The 22,730-nt window shown below is 43.8% G+C and overlaps 1 protein-coding gene and 1 long non-coding RNA gene across 3 annotated transcripts in view; one reads left to right on the top strand and one right to left on the bottom strand.

The window, feature by feature from the left end:
* Nucleotides 1-22,730, bottom strand: part of LOC137426970 (guanylyl cyclase C) — a 445,743-nt gene that overhangs the window by 244,055 nt on the left and 178,958 nt on the right. For both annotated transcript variants that reach the window (XR_013623586.1, XM_078778805.1), the window contains exons 13-14: nucleotides 15,849-15,932; nucleotides 12,393-12,464 (exon numbers count right to left, since the gene is read on the bottom strand). Coding sequence is in view for 1 of the 2 variants with exons in the window: in XM_078778805.1 (XP_078634931.1) it covers nucleotides 12,393-12,464; nucleotides 15,849-15,932 (156 nt within the window). In the remaining variant the exon portion in view is untranslated. The remainder of the gene's footprint in view (nucleotides 1-12,392; nucleotides 12,465-15,848; nucleotides 15,933-22,730) is intronic.
* Nucleotides 1-22,730, top strand: part of LOC144892388 (uncharacterized) — a 229,959-nt gene that overhangs the window by 124,403 nt on the left and 82,826 nt on the right. The window lies entirely within an intron of this gene.

Here is a 22,730-nt window from a genome sequence, read left to right as displayed (position 1 = left end):
TGACCCCTGTGACATCCCAAAGTTCCAACTCCAAGGGGCAGGAACCTTCAGGGTCAACGCCAAATAATCATTGCATATTTTATACTGTAACGAATTTGAGAAAGTGTAAAGAATGTGAGAATTATGGTTTTGTTGTGTGTAAATGGCACCCTCCGTAATGTAAAGAAAGGTCGAAGCTTGTCCTCTTAGTTAATTCCATAAACCTACACACAGGGCACCATATCTCCTTTTAAATAGTTAGTCCCTTATTCTATGTAGGTTAAGGATGTGTTTCCCAATAGTTTGACTCTTCATTGCACCGAATTAAATAAGAGTAGGACCCTCCGACGCCCCATGGCATCTTCCAAGTGCCAGGTTTGCCAGGTTTGCCAGGTTTGCTGCAATTGACTTCTTTAGCCACTTTGCTGCATTTTCATTTCCCGTCCACTTTGCTGCATTTGACTCCATTACGCACGAGGTAACCACGAAGAAGAAAGGCGGGTCTCCACCTCGTCATAGAGGGGAGGAGTGAGTCGGCCCCACTCATCCAACCCAGAATGAGGGGTTTGGCTTGAGAGGGCGGAGACAGAACGATCGGGGAGGTTCGCAAAGGTTGAAGGGCGGGGCCTATATAACCCACAGCGGGACGCTCCCCAAGAGAGAGATGAGTTCTGAGTCCAAGAGATGCGCTGGAGATGAGCAGGTGTGACCAAGCCGCCGTGATACGTGCCGCGCTGCAGGAGAAATGGACCGAGGCAACGCAAGGAGCGCGCGAGGCAGCAGTACGGAGGAAGGAACTTCGCCCCCGCAGTTTGGGACCGCGGGAGTTCGCGCGACCGCGGCTCGGCTTTTGACGGCGGTGCCTTCTGGCCCGACCGTGCCCAGGCCCCGCTGAACCTTCCTTGCCTCTCAAAGCCATTAGTCCAGTCATTCTAGCGAACTTTTACCCCTAACCCACCACTAATTGCAAGAGAAAAAAAATGATATTTTTCTGAAACCTGTCGATCCTCTGAACAAATACATAAAATTATACTCAATTATAATGAGTGGATCATACTTTCTTTTCAGATTGAACGAGAGCCGTGAACGAGAGGTGGAGTGACGCTTGCAGTGAGAGATTTGATCAGTGTGCTGAGGACAGTTAAACGCTGTGGTCATTGTGAATGTAAGTCGTATTATATTTAATTTATGATTGTTTAAGGTTTTATTTTTATTTTTAAAAGCAGTTTTTTAACATTTAATTTTATAATAAACATGTTCAAATTTTGTATTTTTATGAACCTATACATTTATAGTAGGACAACACAGGGAATAAAATGTAATCCTAAGTTCCCTCTCTTTTCAGCAACATGGGTGATATCGACTGTGTCTTCTGTAAGAAACCCCTCTCCAGTGATCCAACCAGTACACTGACGGATAAAGGTTGTACGAGGATCGAAGAAGCTGGACGTGAGCATGGTGAAGAAGTCCAAGTCCATCCAGGACAGGCAGTTCATACAGATTGTCGTAGGGTGTTCTGCAATGTGAGAGACATTGAACTTTCTCTGAAGCGAAAACGTGTTTCGTCTGAGGCAGACAAAGGGAGGTGCCTTCGTTCAATGGATTCAGCGTTTGACTACAGAACTCAGTGTCTTTTCTGTGGTAATCCTGACAAGTACCAGGGGAGGAAAAAGGACCATATGTTGATCCAGGTTAAGACATTCGACTTCCAAAATCATGTGTCTGCTGACTGTGAAAATCGATCTGACAACTGGTCGGGTACTGTGAGGAGCAGAATGGCATTTGTTGGCGATCTACACGCAGCAGATGCGGTATACCATAAGGTGTGCAGTGTTAACTTTCATACAAAGAAACAGATACCACTCAAATTCCAATCGGAAGAGGCGTCTTCATCAAAAAAGCAGAAGCTTGGTCGACCCAAGGACCAGATCAGACATGAAGCATTCCTGAAGGTGGCAAAGTACCTTGAGGAAAATGATGAGGAACTAACCACAATTAGTGATTTAATTGGGAAAATGGAGGACTTCCTAGTAGACACTGGCTGGGATGCATATGGTTTTTCATACATGAAGGATAACCTTTTCAATCACTTTGGTGATAAGATCATAATTGCAGACTTTTTTTTTTTTGTATACTGAATCGAGCCTCGTGAAAGAGCTAACATTTACTTCACAAACAAATCAACCAGACAAACAAAATACCCAAAAAGAGGGAGCGGAAGACAAGATGGGGAGAGAAGGGGAAGCACACAAACACAACATCCGAGAGCAGGGAGATGTGTGGCAGGGAGAGGGCCAGGGGGGAGGAGGCATGGGAGGGGGGGGGGGGGGGAAGGGAGAAGTATAAAACACAAGGACACCAAGGACTTCCTGGACAGAACTTGGTATTTCAAAAAAGTGGAATTGGGGTGAAATTAGCGGGGGTAGAAAAGATCAAGGTTTTGGATGGGGGAAGATAAGAGATGGTGGTGAACAGCTGTTTTAAAGACTTGGAGGGTGGAGTGGGATTGAAGAGAGTGAGGGAGTTTGTTCCAGAGGCGGGAGAAAAGAGGAGTGAAGGTGAGCAGAGAGTCTTGATTTTGGCAGTTTAACCATAAGAGGGTTGCAGGCAGATCTTGTGCGACCTGTAGGAATATTTGCGGGACAGAGCCCAGAGAGAGCTGGGGGGGCAAGGCCAGAGAGGAGTCGGTAGAAAACGGAAAGACCACCAACCTGCCTGCGGTGAGTGAGTGAGAGGCCCTTGGAGTTAGCTTCATCGCGGGAGATTCCAATGATTCTGAATGCTTTGGTTTCAACAGCGTGAAGGCGAGCTAGGTGTGAGGCAGGAGCACCAGCCCAGAGGGGAGAGCAGTATTCCATTGAGCTGCGGATGAAAGCCTTGTATGTGGTGAGGAGCTCAGGTGTGCCAAGGAAGGACCTCGCACGACGGAGGATGCCCAGTCGGCGACTGGCTTTGGAGGCCAGATTTGAAATGTGGTTTTCCCAGGAAAGATCATGGCAGATAGTGAGACCCAAAAGCTTGAGTGACAGAACTTCTTGGAGAGGATTATTCAGAAAGTGGATGGGAGGGTTGTCCAGTCGGTCTTTTCGGAGAGACATCGTAAGAGTGTGAGATTTGTCAGGATTGAAAGACATGTTCCACTTGTTTGCCCAGTCTGTGATTTTGTCATGGTCTGCAGAGAGTGAGGAGGCTGCAGACTGCCGATCTGAGGGATGAAGAATGGAGCGACAGAGATTTCAGACATTAATGGAAAATCAAATGTTGTGACATTTAGGGTGTGGCATCGTCGATTCTTCATGACTTCTATCGTCAGCAAAAGGAAAGGGACCCTGAAACAGAAAGGTTGCGCCTGATCAAGACAGCTGCTGATCTCATTAGAAGTGACATAAAAGAGGTATCTCAAAATAAGGACATTTACCCGACTACTCTCGATATGTCCACTGTCAATGCTGCAACCAAGTTCCAACCTGAGTCACTAAAGCTCTTGCTCGAAATGCTGTTTGTGGGGAAAGGAAAAGACTTAAAAATCTGCTCACTGGGACAGGCGATCATGCAAGCCACGAGGCCTAGGATCCTTCAAGCTCCACTGTTGGTGGGTCTTGGAATCCAAATGCACTTCCATTTTGGTTCTCGATTTCTCATAGACATGCTCTTTGCACATGGGTATAGTTGTTCATACACGGAGGTGCAAACGTATGAGCGCAGCGCAGCAGTCACGTGTGGAACAGACATCCCTGGTTTTACCCCTGGACATTTCATCCAATATGTGGCGGACAATGTTGACCATGACATCTGCACATTAAATGGGAGAAACACATTCCATGGTATGGGCATTATTGCGAGTGTGACCCCGAAAACAGTCCGGACACTTCAGATTGCCCGTAGAGCTGTCTCGGCAGAGGACATCGCACAAGTGGGGTGAATCAATATACGACCTTTCACATCAGCATGTGGAGGAATGCAGTCCTTTCTCTACGAGAAGCTTCCAGCCTGTACCAACTTGAGACAAATCAGCTCAAATGTTGACCCCCTCTGGAAGGTTTCGCTTACTGTTCGATCACCTCGGCCCTCTTGGACAGGAATGATGCAGATGGTACACAAGGGAGAACATCCGGGTGAGGCATCAATAATGTTTCTGCCCATGATTGATCTCAGTCCAAGTGACTTGGACTGCATCAACTCCACACTGCATTTCGTTTGTGAACATGCGCAGAGATATGGTGTAACCCCGATACTGACATTTGATCAGCCACTTTGGTGGAAAGCTCTCACCATAGTCAAGAGCGAGCCAGCGGACAGCAAACTTCACTCGATTGTTCTAAGACTAGGAGGATTCCATACACTCATGAGTTTTCTTGGGTGTATTGGCCACCTGATGTCTGGTACTGGCCTCAGAGCTTCTGGAAGTTGCATATGCCAGCAACACTACAACCCACATGATGAGTGGCAAAGCCGTGTCTAGAGCTATACGTGGACATCTACTCGTTGATGCGGCACTCAATGCAAAACTTGCTTCGGAGGTATTTCAGATGAACCTCCCAAGTGATGGAGACAGCGAGCGTACAGTTCCAGCAGAGCTCAATGATGCAGGCGACTTGTTTGACGGTCTGATGTCGGGTGACCAAGCAGTGTCAGACATCGAGTCATCGAAGGTGATGGAGGTCATTGGAGACAAAATCAATCAGGTGATTGATACAATAAGGCATCAACGGACAGCGAGACTGTGGTTACAATACATGGAAATGGTGGACATTATCCGTTTTTTTCTGAAATCTGAAAGAACAGGGGATTGGATGCTTCACTTGCATATCCTGCACGCCATGCTTCCATATCTTGCAGCTTCCGGACACAGACACTACACAAAGTGCCTGCACATATATCTGCAACTGATGACCGAGTTACCAAAGGACCATCCAGAAGTACATCAGAAATTTCTCCAAAGATTCCAAGTTGTCCGACGGAGCGACAGATACTGGGCTGGTCTGTCTACAGATTTAGTCATCGAACAAGTACTTATGAGAAGTCTGAAGACATCAGGTGGTCTGACCAAGGGACGAGGGATGACAGAGACACAACGCTCAGTCTGGGTCATGGCTAGTCCTTTCTTTGCAGAGGTGAACAACGCCCTCCAACACCTCACTGATGTGATGTATGTGACAAGTGAACAGCACAAGGATTTATCAAAGTCTAGACAGAAGAATGATGTAGCTGATACCCAGAAAATGCTTGAGTTTCTTCATGAGAGGGATCCCTTTCAAGACGACGATACTCTTCACAACATTTTCACTGGTATAGTTTCCCAGACAACGGTGAATGTTGATGAGGCGAAAACTGTGGGAGAAAGGCTCTTGGGCCAGATGAGTGGTAAACGTGTGATTGAATACAGCTTCAAGAAGAAGGGTCAAGCCATAACTATGGACTCAGAGTCTGCAATGAAGACACCAGACGGAGACATCAATATCGACCCTCAGTTACTCTTCCAGAGACTTGTGATCGCTGGCACTGAAGTAGGAGACTTATCCAAAGCACTCCTTTGTGAGTTATGCACATATCCTCCATCTTTGTTCGAGACCAAATATGCCTTGCTGTCCCCGCCAATAAGCCAGTGTTAGCCTCAGCAATCAATTCCTTGGCACCTGCCGATACTGCACAACCGTCCGATATACAATACGTACTCGATGGCGGTGCCCTATTGCAGCGCATACCGTGGCAGTCAGGTGAACAGTACAAGGATATTCTTGACCGCTACCTGAAATATGTTAGTAGGCATTACGGGCATGCTATCGTCGTGTTTGATGGCTATCGTGAACGTCCCTCAACGAAAGACTGTGCCCATCAGAAAAGGGGTGAGCGACCATCAGTGAAGGTAACTTTTTCTCAAACCATGACACTTTCTGTCAAGAAGGAAGAGTTTCTTCAGAACAAGGAGAACAAGCAACAATTCATAGACATTCTTGGTAAGAAACTGGAAGAATCTCATTGTGAAGTGCTTCATGCGAGTGGGGATGCAGACCTACTCATAGCAACAACTGCAGTTTGTAGCTCTTCAAAATCCAACACTGTTCTTGTTGGCGAAGACACTGACTTGTTGATACTACTGTGCTACTATTTTCGCAAGAATACTGTGCACACTCTCTACTTAATGTCGGAGCCGAAAAAGGGTTCATTGAATCCAAGACAATACTTGGACATTGGCAAAGTCAGAGAGGCTCTGGGTGATACTGTCTGTGAAAACATTCTCTTCATCCATGCGTACCTGGAATGCGACACGACATCAAGGGTCTTTGGGATCGGCAAAGGCACTGGACTCAAACTGTTCAAGGACAATGAAATGTTCCAGCAAGAGGCCCTAATTTTCGGCAATAAAGAGTCAACACAGGATGAGGTCATTGCTGCAGGAGACAGAGCAATGGTTTGTGTGTACGGAGGCAAACCATCAGACAATTTGAACGAATTGAGGGTAGCAAAATTTCATGCTAAGGTGACAACAAACAAAACATCGTTGCACCCACGGGTACTTCCGCCCACGAGCTCAGCTTCCAAATATCACAGCCTACGGGTATTCCAACAGGTTCAGGAGTGGAAAGGACACAAACTCAACCCGCTTGACTGGGGATGGAGGATCATGGACACCAGGATGATCCCTATGCATTCTGACCTCGCTGCAGCACCAGACTATCTCCTAAAGCTGGTTAGGTGTTCTTGCAAGGGTGGTTGCAGTGATAAACGTTGTGGTTGTCGGAAACTTGGGCTGCCTTGCACATTTGCATGTAGGGAGTGCAGAGATATTTGTGCAAATGCAGACGAATTAGTGGACGTTTTCGAGGATGCTGATGATAGTGACCATGGAAGAGACGAAGTGACGTGTTAAATATTGTGAACGGACAGAAGGACATTGGGTACAAATAGTTGTGGTAGTGTATTCAAACATGGTTAAATAAATAATTTAGAGTTGATTTGGTGTATTATTAAGAGTGATATTGTCATATAATTAATTTCCAAACATTGCGGTAGTCCTTAAAGTTCCCAAATCGGAAAGGACCTGAAAAACCATGTTCCACTCAATATATTTAAGTATAATTTTGGGCAGATATTTCATAGACATCAAGGTCTCAGAAAAGTATTACTTCGTTTCTCTTGCAATTAGTGGCAGGTCCATTCACATTTTGACTGGACTACATCCATCTCCAAGCCATTCGTTCCTGCCATCATTTCCCCGTCTAAGTGTGAATGTTTGTCCGTCTTGCACGTTTTCCTGGGGTTTATTAATTAAGCTTGTATAGGTAAGCTAATGATTTCACTGTGTCTCCTGCTCCTTTCCATTTCCCTGTATATAACCTTGACTGCTCTCTTTGCTTTGGCTTGTGTAAATAATTAATAAATCCTGTTATTCCTCCGTACTTCTTCTTCTTCTTCATTCTCGTTCGGTCGCTTTAGTGGTTTCAATATTGAGTGTACGTGGCGCGATTCGGCCAACGTTCAGGATCGGGTTTAGTGAAGGATAATGACTCGAACTTCGGGTTGCTAAAAACCGCTCGGCAACTAACTAGACCATCCAAACCGGGGTTCGAGCGGTACTTGTCTCCCTAGTCTGCGGAGGGACGGATAAAGGTATTCGGGATAAACCCTGGACCCATAACCCTGATCCGTTCCATCCCGCGGGATAGCGTTACAAGTGCCAGGAGCGGAGACGGTCAGCTTAACAAGACGAGGGACTAACCACCCCTTGCTAAGAGGGAAGAGCCGTACTCCGTATCCGTAACAATACATATCCCATTGTTGATTGCCTATATAAAGTTTCATTAAACAAAAGTCGACAAACGTGCCCATAATTGCATTTTTCGGTATTTGATCTTTTGAAACTGCCACAGGCAGTGGGACAAAAACGAGACTGCTCTCACACCTTCTTATCATGCAGTGATCATAACTACCAAGTTTGGTGAATTTCTGGTCAACCATCTAAGAGATAGCATGACCTGACAGACGGGCAGATAGACGTAGCCGGTTACAATATCACCCTGGTTTTTTGTTTTGTTTTGTTTTTTCAAAAAGCATGGGGATAAAGAAAGACTCAAGTAATAGTCTCATTGCTGAGTCTCGGAGCACCATTTATTTGAGGAATAAGTTGACGAGTTCCAACAAAGAAGGATAATTGCCTGTGAGAAATTGGGCATGTCCATCAGGTTGATTTTGACTGTTCTGCCATCCCCAAATCAACCATCTATAGTCCCATCGTGAAGTGGAACATGACTGGCAACGCCAACCCTGACCATCGATCAAGTAAAACATCAAAAAATACCTGAAGAGGAAAGAGCACCTTGTGAGAGATTGTCCAACAGAGCATGTGACCCTCGCATCACATCAGAGCCTCCATTATGTGATTTTTGCAGAACTCCCCCGAGATAAGTAGAGTGTGGGTGCCCATGTAATAATAATAATAATAATAATAATACATTTATTTTATATAGCGCTTTTCAAGAAGCCCAAAGACGCTTTGACAGAGTACAAAAAACAAGTGCAAAAAGACAAAAATCAATAGGTAAATAGTCAAAGCAAAAGGAAGGAGAAGGAGAAGAGATAGTCAGGGGTTAAATGCTGTGGGTTAAATGTTGAATGCAGTGTTGAACAGGTGGGTCTTGAGTGATGTTTTGAATGTGGTGAGTGAGGAGGAGTCTCTGATGGTGTGAGGTAGTGAGTTCCATAGGGTGGGAGCAGCGATGGAGAAGGCCCTGTCCCCCCAGGATCTGAATTTGGTCCGCATGGGGGGGGGGGGGGGTGTGGGGTCAGGAGGTTGGTACCAGCAGAGCGGAGGTTGCGGGTGGGAGTGTGTCTGGAGAGGAGGTCAGTAAGGTAGGATGGGGCCAGGTTATGGAGGGCTTTGTAGGTCAAGAGGAGGATTTTGTACTGGATTCTCTGGGGGATGGGGAGCCAGTGAAGCTTGTAAAGGACGGGGGTGATGTGGTCACGGGTCCGGGAATGGGTGAGTAGACGGGCAGCGGAGTTCTGAATGTATTGGAGTTTATTGATGATTATTGAGGGTGAACCATAGAGGAGGCTGTTGCAGTAGTCCAGACAGGAGGTGATGAAGGTGTGGATGAGGGTTTCTGCAGCCGTGGAGGAGAGGGATGGACGGAGACGGGCGATGTTTTTCAGGTGAAAGAAGGCTGTCTTTGTGATCTGTTTAGTATATTTGTCGAAGGAGAGGGTTTGGTCAAAGGTGATGCCAAGATTCCGGATGTGAGGGGAGGTGGATACTGGGAAACCGTCGATGTTGAGGGCAAAGTTATGGGTGGATTTGGTGAGCGTTTTTGGGCCAATGATGATTATTTCAGATTTATCATAGTTAAGTTTGAGGAAGTTGATTTGAAGCCAGGATTTTATTTCAGTGATGCAGTTTGTCAGGATAGAGTGGGTGGCGGTGGAGATGGACTTGGTGGAGATGAAAAGCTGGATGTCATCGGCGAAGCAGTGGAATTGGAGACCATGACGGCGGATTAAGTGACCAAGGGGGGACAGGTACAGGATGAAGAGGAGGGGCCAAGAACTGAACCTTGGGGGACACCTTGGGGGAAGGGAGCAGTGGGGGATTTGCAGGTTATTGATGGAGATGACCTGGCGTCGGTCAGAGAGGTATGATTTGATCCAAGAGAGGGCACTGCCGGTAATGTTAAAGGTGGTTTCAAGTCGGGTGAGGAGGATGGTGTGATTGATGGTGTCAAAGGCGGCGCTGAGGTCGAGGAGGATGAGAATGTTGAGGTTGCCAGCGTCAGAGGAGAGGAGAAGGTCGTTGGTGATTTTGAGGAGAGCAGTTTCAGTACTGTGGTTGGAGCGGAATCTGGATTGGAATGTTTCATACAGGTTATTGGCAGAGAGGTGATGTTTGAGTTGAGTGGCTACAGCACGTTCCAAAACTTTTGACAGAAAGGGTAGGTTGGAGATGGGTCTAAAGTTGTTTAGGGTGTCAGGGTTGAGTCCAGGTTTTTTCAGAATGGGGGTAACAGCAGCAATTTTGAGGGATGGTGGGACGATGCCTGTAGACAGGGAGGAGTTTATTGTTGCAGTGATAAGTGGAGAGAGAGCAGGAAGGGAGGCCTTGACAAAGCTGGAGGGGATGGGGTCAAGAGTGCAGGTGGCAGTTTTCATTCCTATGAGGAGTTCAGAGAGGTCAGTAGGGGAGACTGGGGAGACTGGGGAGAACTGAGACAGGGGTTGGCAGGATAAGGGGGGGCAGGTGGTTTGAGGGGGAGCAGGTGCGGTGGTGGTTAAGCTGCTGTAGATGTTGTCAATTTTGCTTTGGAAGAATGAAAGGAAGGAGATGCAGTTGTCTACTGTGAATGACTAGGTGGTGGTGTCCAGGGGGCTGAGGAGTTTGTTTATTGTAGAGAAGAGTGCTTTTGGGTTTCCAGAGCCAGAGTGGATAATTTGAGAGTAGTAGGCGGAGCGGGCGTGGGAGAGGGCATCTTTGTAGTGTTGTAGGTGGTCCTTGTAGGCTTGGGAGTGAATTGTGAGACCTGTTTTATTGCGGAGTCTTTCAAGTTGGCGAGCACGAGTTTTCATCAGGCGGAGTTCAGGGGTAAACCAGGGAGCAGAATGGGTGAAAGAAACTGTTTTGGTTTTTATAGGCGCAAGCTGGTCAAGGCAGGAGAGAGTGTGGTTGTAGTAGTCAGTGAGGTCAGAAGGGGTGTGGAGGTCAACGAAGGGAGAAGTGGACATTTTTTCAGAGAGGGTGGATGAGAATGAGGTAGGTGAAAGAGCGTTTAGCTTACGGAAGTTGATAGTGCGATAATGCCTTGGTGCTGGGGTGGGGATGTTGATGGTCATAGTGATGGCTAAGTGGTCAGAGAGGGTGAGGTCAGAGCCAGAGAGATGGTGCAAAATTAATCCAGTAGAGCAGACAAGGTCCAGAATGTGACCACGGTTATGGGTAGGAAAGTTGACATGTTGAGTGAGGTTAAAGCAGGTGAGTAAATCAGTGAAGTCAGTGGTTATTGTGGAGTCAGTGGAATCCATGTGGATATTGAAATCACCGAGGAGGAGGATTGAGGGGGAGAGAGAACAGAGCTGGGTCAGAAAGTCGGAGAAGTCAGACAGGAATGATGGGTGTGGTTTGGGAGGGCGGTAGACGACAGCCATGACTGACTGTGTGTGACCAGAGAGTTTAAAAGCCAGGTGTTCAAATGATGGAGCAGATGAGATGGAGATGAGGCTGGTCTTGATGTCCTGTCGGTGAATTATGGCAATTCCACCACCTCGGCCCTCCGAGCGTGGTTTATTGATGTAAGAATATCCATTGGGTGTAGTGAGGTTGAGTGAGAAGTAGTCCAGTGGTTGTTGCCAGGTTTCAGTGAGACAGAGAAAGTCCAATTTATTATCCAGAATGTAGTCGTTCAGGATGAGGCTTTTGTTGTTGAGGGACCGGGTATTGAACAGGGTGAGCTTGATGTTGCTTTGTATGGTGGGGATGAACTCAGGTGATTTAGCCAGGGTTTGCAGACAGGAGGTGCGATCGTGTACGTTGCTGTGACCAGGTGCGCTGGGACGATGAGTTGGAGTGTGCTGAGCCGACCAGAGTACGGGAATGAAGTGACCTGTTTGTAAGTAAACAAACTTACGACCAGAGCCTCTATGAATATATCTGGGTCGTCGCAGGAGTCCGTGGTATTTGATTGCAGAGATGCATGATGGGGTGGAGTGAGTATTGAGCAGAAGAAGCCTTGCGGCGTAGTACCTTAGAGCCATGCCAGGCAGGAGCGAAGGGACGAGTTAGAGGCCAAGGTCGAGGAGGACGAGTAGGCCTTGCCGCAGCATCAAACGACCGCAGCCTGCTAATCAAGACAGCAAAGGCCGCAGCGGCAAACGACCGCAGCCGCAAGCCAAGACAACAAAGGCCGCAGCGGCAAACGACCGCAAAACCAAGACCGCAGCGGCAAACAGCCACAGCCGCAAACAACGGCCACAAACAACGGGAGCGGGCCTGAGGAAACAGTGGAAGAGCCGGGCAGGCGAAGCCAGGAGCAGAGCCGGGACCGAGCAGGGGGCAGACCCAACGGCCAAAAAGCCGCCACGACCACCAGAAAAGCAGACTATGTACAATGACCCAGTCGGAGAAGCGGCGAACAAGTAACGCCAGCGTCCTCTCCAGACCGGACCGGAAGCGGAGGCGAATTGAATTGAAGCCAGGGTTAGCCATGTAGAGTGTTCCGATGGTGTTAACGGCCAACTAACTATACGGTATGGAACTGCCATCATATGGAGACCAAACCAGGAAGTTCAAGGCTGACACTGCTTAAAGGCAGACAATCCGTTTTAATTTTGACGTTTTCTATCGCAATTAGAGATTATACCCTGATGGTCACCATTTACCAACGCAAGTGAAATTAGTGCAGAGTCCTCGCTCTGCTGGAAAGACCAACCTCGTGGAGGTTCACCTTCTGCTTCTTGCTTAGCTCCTTCTCGCTGATGTCCAGAGGCTTCAGGACCACCACCTGTGTGGAAGGAACAGCTCAGATTCCGTTAGATACTACTTGTTATATCATCTGCTTTTATTGTCTACATACTGTATGCAAGATAAATTTGACTACTTGATGCAGTCCCTTAAGGTGTGTTGTGATGTAGTTATTGTCCAAAACTGTAGAATCTACTAAAAGTCAATCCATTCTATTCCTTTACATTCTGATGAAACAAAATTCAAACTTCAAAAATTCAAAATTGCTAAATATCTCCAATTTATTTGAACTTCATTTTACACTGTTATTTGTAAGAAACAAACTCCATTTAGCTATATAAATCAAACTTGGGAGTGAATGAAACCAAGACAAATCTGAAACAAAAGTGTGTCATCCTAATGGAAGACGAGACCACGACGGACACGCTGGGACGTTTTTATTACCATCTCAAGAGTTTAATAAGTGTTTCTATTTTGCCTTAGAAACATTGCAATTTTGATCATATCCCTTAAGTAGGCTATTAAATTGCATCAAGATAGCATTGTGACGTTATTACAGAGATAAAAGAAAATTACTGTCCCACTGTTTAGGTCAGTGCACCAATTGCTATATTTGTTGGTGGTCTCTCGAGACCTCGCCAGCAATGGATTTTCTCATCACAAATGTGACAATGACCAATAAATTCTGAAAATTTCCATTCTCTTTGAGCTCTTATGGGAGGCATAAGTAATCAGCAATACAATGGGAGGCCTAAGTTATCAGCAATACAATGGGAGGGACACCCTTTTATTTGACCTCTAACTTATCTAATCAAGCATCACTCAAATGAAAACTAGGGAAGACCTGTGCCCTACTTTTGATTGAAAATGCCACCAGATGAAATGTTTGAAACCTTCAGGATGAAAGATGCTTTTTGGAGCAAATGGCATGCCATCGCTGATGATGACTCCTGGCTTTATCTATCTATAATTCCATTAATCTCTGTGTGTATGTGTGTATGTATGTGTGTATGTGTGTATGTGTGTATGTGTGTATGTGTGTATGTTTGTCTGTGACCGCTGTTTCTCGACAACCACGGGTCCGATATACTTTAAACTTGCCAGGTATATTGCTGGGGACCCGAGGATGTGCCTTTTCAAGGTTTCATATTAATCGGACAAGTACTTACCGAGCTATGGCGATTTAGCCGTTCGCCGTTCGCTTTGGCGTTGCGAATGGACCAAACCATTGCATGTAAATAGAGGGGGGGGGGGGGTTCTGTGGTCGTTGCGAATGGACCAAACCATTCATGTAAATAGAGGGGGGGGGGGGGGGGTTCTGTGGTCGTTACTGCCACGTGGTTTCAAAGTTTTTTTTTGTTGTTGTTGTTTGCACGCATGTTTTTTTGCACCCACGTACGGGCACGCCCTAGGATGTTTACACACACACACCCCTACACAAATTTTTTTTTTTTTTTTTTTTTGGCAAGGAACGGGCACCCACGTACGGGCACGTCCTAGTACACTCAATCGCATTAATGAACATATAGGTTGTACACCGCTCCTTTCCTATTCCATCTCCAGGTGCTGCATGATGTCATCACCGGGCACCGAGGGGGGGGTGGGGGGGGGGGGGGGGACAGTGATGACGCGTGCTGAAAGGGAGTACTCAGTTTTCATTCCGGTTGTTTGTTTGTTTGTTTGGGTGATATTTCAGCCACCCTTTGACCTAGGAAGCTGAAATTGTGGCACAATAGTGAGCAAGTGCTTTCACAAAAACAGTATTTTTTTGGTTTTTGATTGGACAATTCATTGATTAATCACTTAATTATTAGCGATTAATCAAGTACTTATTTATTTCCTTTCTCATCTGGGCAATATCTCAGGCACCTTTTGAGCGAGGAAGCTGATATTTGGACACGACTGTAACCAAGTGATTTGGCTATAAAGGCTATTTTTGATTTATTGATCAATCAATTGATCGATTAATTAATTCAATTATTCAATTAATGAATTAATTTTAAAAAAAAATTAAAGATTCAGATGAAACGGTGGTGGTTTGGGCATTCTATTAGCCAATTGATTAATTATTTAATTATTTTACCATTATTATTGATTTATTTTGATTATTAATAACTTTTTTTTTTTCTTTCTCATCTGCGCAATATCTCAGGCACCTTTGGAGCTAGGAAGCTGTTTTTCGGACACGCCAGTGACCAAGTGATGTAGCTATAAAGGATATTTTTGATTTACTGATTAATCAATTTATCGATTTATTATTTATTGATTAATCAATTAATTAATTATTTTTCTGATTAATAACTTGATTAATTTTCAAAAAGTTACAGCTTTGGATAAAACTGGTGGTTGAGGTACGCTATTAGCCAATTGATTAATAAATTATTTTATGATCATTATTTATTGATTTTAATTACGCAATTAATCAATCAATTCTTATACACCTCTCCCTCTCAATACAGTTTCTTTGTGCTGCACAGCGGTAAAGTTTTTTTTCTTTTTTTTTTGTACGGTTTTTGTTTTCTATAGTAAAGTCAAGTTGAAGACAGTAAAAAAAAAAACCACCTTTAGAGGCCATTTTTCCCCGCAAAGCGGGGGTTGGCCTTTTTCGGGAACCGTGGTTGTTGTTGTTTTTCGGTCCCCTATTTGAAGCAATGTTTTACGGCCGGATGCCCTTCCTGACGCCAACCCTTTTTACCGCCTTTAACGACAAACAGGGAATTACCAGTGAACTGGTACTCAATGTTGTACCAGTTCAGTGAAATTACCAGTGAAAGTTGAAGACAGTGATCATATGAAATCCATTAGCAAATAACAATACCTAAAGCAAACAAAACGTTCATGTCCAACAACTACAAACAATTTTACTACAACCTAACAACTGCATTAAATGCTTCCTTAATGGTCACAAAAAAAGTCCCGCCTTCGTGTGCGGTCACTTTGGGAAGGTTTTTGGCGCAAGTCACCATGAATAAAGTGGCCAGCCTTGACATTCGAATGCAGGTGGCAGCCATTTGTGATTTGCAGGGTACTGGCGAGAACTCACCTTCTCTTAACAAGACAGACTGTGGGACCTTTAGTGTCCACCAACTGAGGTAATCAGAGAGGACACGTGGCTTAACAATCTATCTGAGGAATAGTTAACTCTGTGATGCCACGCCCTGCTTGGGAAACAGCAATCCAATAACATATTATAATTGCGTCGTTAATCAAACCCAGACGAGACAGCTTTCAGACAAGTATGCTACCTCTGGACCATCACGTCAGATAAGTTCTGCCTGACACCAATTCTTTAACAACCGTATTAAAAACAAAACAAAAGAGGAATACTTATGGGATATTGTCCAATTAACTTGAGCAAAAAAAACCTGTTAACAAACTCGTGTTTCGATACAAGATGGGGATGAGATCGATGCTGGAAGCACACCTTGTTATCGTATTTCCTCAAGTTGAACTTCAGGAAACAACTCTCAATCACTTTTTCATTGTAATCGATCTTACGACGTCGCACCTGTGAGACACGATTTGTAAAATAGCAGGAATATACCGTCCACTAATGGCAATTTACCGATCTGATCCAAATGTACAAAAATATGTGCACAAACATGAAAAATGTAGATATACGAGGAGACGAAAGCAAATTGAGATTTAAATTAGAGGTGAGCAGTAGGATTTAAAACAGAGGTGAGCAGTAGTCGGTATATAGGTATATGTAAGAGATAGAAAGTGGGTATAGAGGTGAGCAGTATGTATAGAGCCAAGATATAAAAGTGGGTATAGAGGTGAGCAGTAGATATAGAACTAAGAAATAAAAATGGGTATTGAGGTGAGCAGTAGGTATAGAGCCAAGATATAAAAGTGGGTATAGAGGTGAGCAGTAGGTATAGAACTAAGAGATAAAAGTGGGTATAGAGGTGAGCAGTAGGGATAGAGCCGAGATATAAAAGTGGGTATAGAGGTGAGCAGTAGATATAGAACTAAGAAATAAAAATGGGTATTGAGGTGAGCAGTAGGTGTAGAGCCAAGATATAAAAGTGGGTATAGAGGTGAGCAGTATGCATAGAGCCAAGATATAAAAGTGGGTATAGAGGTGAGCAGTAGATATAGAACTAAGAAATAAAAATGGGTATTGAGGTGAGCAGTAGGTATAGAGCCAAGATATAAAAGTGGGTATAGAGGTGAGCAGTAGGTATAGAACTAAGAGATAAAAGTGGGTATAGAGGTGAGCAGTAGGGATAGAGCCGAGATATAAAAGTGGGTATAGAGGCGAGCAGTAGATATAGAACTAAGAAATAAAAATGGGTATTGAGGTGAGCAGTAGGTGCAGAGCCAAGATATAAAAGTGGGTATAGAGGTGAGCAGTATGCATAGAGCCAAGATATAAAAGTGGGGATAGAGGTGAGCAGTAGATATAGAACTAAGAGATAAAAATGGGTATTGAGGTGAGCAGTAGGTATAGAGGTAAGAGATAAAAGTGGGTACAGAGGTGAGCAGTAGGTATAGAGCTAAGAGATAAAAGTGGGTATTGAGGTGAGCAGTAGGTATCGAGCCAAGATATAAAAGTGTGTATAGAGGTGAGCAATATGTATGGAGCCAAGAGATAAAAGTGGGTATTGAGGTGAGCAGTAGGTATAGAGCCAAGATATAAAAGTGGGTATAGAGGTGAGCAGTAGGTATAGAACTAAGAGATAAAAGTGGGTATAGAGGTGAGCAGTAGGGATAGAACCGAGATATAAAAGTGGGTATAGAGGTGAGCAGTAGATATAGAACTAAGAAATAAAAATGGGTATTGAGGTGAGCAGTAGGTATAGAGCCAAGATATAAAAGTGGGTATAGAGGTGAGCAGTATGCATAGAGCCAAGATATAAAAGTGGGGATAGAGGTGAGCAGTAGATATAGAACTAAGAGATAAAAATGGGTATTGAGGTGAGCAGTAGGTATAGAGGTAAGAGATAAAAGTGGGTACAGAGGTGAGCAGTAGGTATAGAGCTAAGAGATAAAAGTGGGTATTGAGGTGAGCAGTAGGTATCGAGCCAAGATATAAAAGTGTGTATAGAGGTGAGCAGTCGATATAGAACCAAGAGATAAAAATGGGTATTGAGGTGAGCAGTAGGTATAGAGAGAGGTAAGAGATAAAAATGGGTATTGAGGTGAGCAGTAGGTATAGAGGTAAGAGATAAAAGTGGGTATAGAGGTGAGCAGTAGGTATAGAGCTAAGAGATAAAAGTGGGTATTGAGGTGAGCAGTAAGTATCGAGCCAAGATATAAAAGTGGGTATAGAGGTGAGCAGTAGATATAGAACTAAGAGATAAAAAATGGGTATTGAGGTGAGCAGAAGGGATAGAACTAAGAGAAAAAATGGGTATTGAGGTGAGCAGTAGGTATAGAGCCAAGATATAAAAGTGAGTATAGAGGTGAGCAATATGTATGGAGCCAAGAGATAAAAGTGGGTATGGAGGTGAGCAGTAGGTATAGAACCAAGATATAAAAGTGGGTATAGAGGTGAGCAGTAGGTATAGAGCCAAGAGATAAAAGTGGGTATAGAGGTGAGCAGTAGGTATAGAGCCAAGATATAAAAGTGGGTATAGAGGTGAGCAGTAGGAATAGAGCTAAGAGATAAAAGTGGGTATAGAGGTGAGTAGTCGGTATAGAGGTAAGAGATAAACGTGGGTATTGAGGTGAGCAGTAGGTATAGAGGTAAGAGATAAAAGTGGGTATAGAGGTGAGCAGTAGGTATAGAACTACGAGATAAAAGTGGGTATGAAGGTGAGCAGTAGGTATAGAGCTCAGAGATAAAAGTGGGTATAGAGGTGAGCAGTAGGTATAGAGCGAAGAGATAAAAGTGGGTATGAAGGTGAGCAGTAGATATAGAGGTAAGAGATAAAAGTGGGTATGAAGGTGAGCAGTAGGTATAGAGCTAAGAGATAAAAGTGGGTATAGAGGTGAGCAGTAGGTATAGAGCTAAGAGATAAAAGTGGGTATGAAGGTGAGCAGTAGATATAGAGGTAAGAGATAAAAGTGGGTATGAAGGTGAGCAGTAGGTATCGAGGTAAGAGATAAAAGTGGGTATAGAGGTGAGCAGTAGATATAGAGGTAAGAGATAAAAATGGGTATAGAGCTGAGCAGTAGGTATAGAGCTAAGATACAAAAGTGGGTATAGAGGTGAGCAGTAGCTTTCGAGCTAAGATATAAAAGTGGGTATAGAGGTGAGCAGTAGCTTTCGAGCTAAGATATAAAAGTGGGTATAGAGGTGAGCAGTCGCTATAGAGCTAAGAGATAAAAGTGGGTATAGAGGTGAGCAGTAGGTATAGAGGTAAGAGATAAAAGTGGGTATGAAGGTGAGCAGTAGATATAGAGGTAAGAGATAAAAATGGGTATTGAGGTGAGCAGTAGGTATTGAGCTAAGAGATAAAAGTGGGTATAGAGGTGAGCAGTAGGTATAGAGCTAAGAGATAAAAGTGGGTATGAAGGTGAGCAGTAGATATAGAACTAAGAGATAAAAATGGGTATTGAGGTGAGCAGTAGGTATAGAGGTAAGAGATAAAAGTGGGTACAGAGGTGAGCAGTAGGTATAGAGCTAAGAGATAAAAGTGGGTATTGAGGTGAGCAGTAGGTATCGAGCCAAGATATAAAAGTGTGTATAGAGGTGAGCAGTCGATATAGAACCAAGAGATAAAAATGGGTATTGAGGTGAGCAGTAGGTATAGAGGTAAGAGATAAAAATGGGTATTGAGGTGAGCAGTAGGTATAGAGGTAAGAGATAAAAGTGGGTATAGAGGTGAGCAGTAGGTATAGAGCTAAGAGATAAAAGTGGGTATTGAGGTGAGCAGTAAGTATCGAGCCAAGATATAAAAGTGGGTATAGAGGTGAGCAGTAGATATAGAACTAAGAGATAAAAAATGGGTATTGAGGTGAGCAGAAGGGATAGAACTAAGAGAAAAAATGGGTATTGAGGTGAGCAGTAGGTATAGAGCCAAGATATAAAAGTGAGTATAGAGGTGAGCAATATGTATGGAGCCAAGAGATAAAAGTGGGTATGGAGGTGAGCAGTAGGTATAGAACCAAGATATAAAAGTGGGTATAGAGGTGAGCAGTAGGTATAGAGCCAAGAGATAAAAGTGGGTATAGAGGTGAGCAGTAGGTATAGAGCCAAGATATAAAAGTGGGTATAGAGGTGAGCAGTAGGAATAGAGCTAAGAGGTAAAAGTGGGTATAGAGGTGAGTAGTCGGTATAGAGGTAAGAGATAAACGTGGGTATTGAGGTGAGCAGTAGGTATAGAGGTAAGAGATAAAAGTGGGTATAGAGGTGAGCAGTAGGTATAGAACTACGAGATAAAAGTGGGTATGAAGGTGAGCAGTAGGTATAGAGCTCAGAGATAAAAGTGGGTATAGAGGTGAGCAGTAGGTATAGAGCGAAGAGATAAAAGTGGGTATAGAGGTGAGCAGTAGGTATAGAGGTAAGAGATAAAAGTGGGTATGAAGGTGAGCAGTAGATATAGAGGTAAGAGATAAAAATGGGTATTGAGGTGAGCAGTAGGTATTGAGCTAAGAGATAAAAGTGGGTATAGAGGTGAGCAGTAGGTATAGAGCTAAGAGATAAAAGTGGGTATGAAGGTGAGCAGTAGATATAGAACTAAGAGATAAAAATGGGTATTGAGGTGAGCAGTAGGTATAGAGGTAAGAGATAAAAGTGGGTACAGAGGTGAGCAGTAGGTATAGAGCTAAGAGATAAAAGTGGGTATTGAGGTGAGCAGTAGGTATCGAGCCAAGATATAAAAGTGTGTATAGAGGTGAGCAGTCGATATAGAACCAAGAGATAAAAATGGGTATTGAGGTGAGCAGTAGGTATAGAGGTAAGAGATAAAAATGGGTATTGAGGTGAGCAGTAGGTATAGAGGTAAGAGATAAAAGTGGGTATAGAGGTGAGCAGTAGGTATAGAGCTAAGAGATAAAAGTGGGTATTGAGGTGAGCAGTAAGTATCGAGCCAAGATATAAAAGTGGGTATAGAGGTGAGCAGTAGATATAGAACTAAGAGATAAAAAATGGGTATTGAGGTGAGCAGAAGGGATAGAACTAAGAGAAAAAATGGGTATTGAGGTGAGCAGTAGGTATAGAGCCAAGATATAAAAGTGAGTATAGAGGTGAGCAATATGTATGGAGCCAAGAGATAAAAGTGGGTATGGAGGTGAGCAGTAGGTATAGAACCAAGATATAAAAGTGGGTATAGAGGTGAGCAGTAGGTATAGAGCCAAGAGATAAAAGTGGGTATAGAGGTGAGCAGTAGGTATAGAGCCAAGATATAAAAGTGGGTATAGAGGTGAGCAGTAGGAATAGAGCTAAGAGGTAAAAGTGGGTATAGAGGTGAGTAGTCGGTATAGAGGTAAGAGATAAACGTGGGTATTGAGGTGAGCAGTAGGTATAGAGGTAAGAGATAAAAGTGGGTATAGAGGTGAGCAGTAGGTATAGAACTACGAGATAAAAGTGGGTATGAAGGTGAGCAGTAGGTATAGAGCTCAGAGATAAAAGTGGGTATAGAGGTGAGCAGTAGGTATAGAGCGAAGAGATAAAAGTGGGTATGAAGGTGAGCAGTAGATATAGAGGTAAGAGATAAAAGTGGGTATGAAGGTGAGCAGTAGGTATAGAGCTAAGAGATAAAAGTGGGTATAGAGGTGAGCAGTAGGTATAGAGCTAAGAGATAAAAGTGGGTATGAAGGTGAGCAGTAGATATAGAGGTAAGAGATAAAAGTGGGTATGAAGGTGAGCAGTAGGTATCGAGGTAAGAGATAAAAGTGGGTATAGAGGTGAGCAGTAGATATAGAGGTAAGAGATAAAAATGGGTATAGAGCTGAGCAGTAGGTATAGAGCTAAGATACAAAAGTGGGTATAGAGGTGAGCAGTAGCTTTCGAGCTAAGATATAAAAGTGGGTATAGAGGTGAGCAGTAGCTTTCGAGCTAAGATATAAAAGTGGGTATAGAGGTGAGCAGTCGCTATAGAGCTAAGAGATAAAAGTGGGTATAGAGGTGAGCAGTAGGTATAGAGGTAAGAGATAAAAGTGGGTATGAAGGTGAGCAGTAGATATAGAGGTAAGAGATAAAAATGGGTATTGAGGTGAGCAGTAGGTATAGAGCTAAGAGATAAAAGTGGGTATAGAGGTGAGCAGTAGGTATAGAGCTAAGAGATAAAAGTGGGTATGAAGGTGAGCAGTAGATATAGAGGTAAGAGATAAAAGTGGGTATGAAGGTGAGCAGTAGGTATAAAGGTAAGAGATAAAAGTGGGTATAGAGGTGAGCAGTAGCTATAGAGCCAAGATATAAAAGTGGGTATAGAGGTGAGCAGTAGGTATCGAGGTAAGAGATAAAAGTGGGTATAGAGGTGAGCAGTAGATATAGAGGTAAGAGATAAAAATGGGTACATAGAGGTAAGAGATAAAAATGGGTATAGAGGTGAGCAGTAGGTATAGAGCTAAGATATAAAAGTGGGTATAGAGGTGAGCAGGAGGTATAGAGCAAAGATATAAAAGTGGGTATACCCACAGAGGTGAGCAGTAGGTATAGAGCCAAGATATAAAAGTGGGTATAGAGGTGAGCAGTAGGTATAGAGCCAAGATATAAAAGTGGGAAAAGAGGTGAGCAGTAGATATAGAGGTAAGAGATAAAAGTGGGTATAGAGGAGAGCAGTCGGTATAGAACTAAGAGATAAAAGTGGGTATAGAGGTGAGCAGTAGGTATAGAGGTAAGAGATAAAAATGGGTATAGAGGTGAGCAGTAGGAATAGAGCCAAGATATAAAAGTGGGTATTGAGGTGAGCAGTAGCTATAGAGCGAAGAGATAAAAATGGGTATAGAGGTGAGCAGTAGGTATAGAGCTAAGGGATAAAAATGGGTATAGAGGTGAGCAGTCGGTATAGAACTAAGAGATAAAAATGGGTATAGAGGTGAGCAGTAGGTATAGAGGTAAGAGATAAAAATGGGTATAGAGGTGAGCAGTAGGAATAGAGCCAAGATATAAAAGTGGGAAAAGAGGTGAGCAGTAGATATAGAGCTAAGAGAGAAAAATGGGTATAGAGGTGAGCAGTAGGTATAGAGCTAAGGGATAAAAATGGGTATAGAGGTGAGCAGTCGGTATAGAACTAAGAGATAAAAATGGGTATAGAGGTGAGCAGTAGGTATAGAGGTAAGAGATAACAAGTACAAAAAGTTTTAATTAAAACAAAAGCCACGTCGATGTTACACAATGCCTAGATGCAGCTGTGCCTATAACGTCGATGTTATAGGCACAGGACCATTCCTATTGATTCGATTACTTGAT

This window comes from Myxine glutinosa, chromosome 5, assembly GCF_964187855.1.
Source record: "Myxine glutinosa chromosome 5, kmMyxGlut1.1, whole genome shotgun sequence".
In the NCBI taxonomy this organism is placed as follows: domain Eukaryota; kingdom Metazoa; phylum Chordata; class Myxini; order Myxiniformes; family Myxinidae; genus Myxine; species Myxine glutinosa.
Note: the sequence above shows the minus strand (reverse complement) of the source record. Positions and strands in the feature narration are given on the sequence as shown.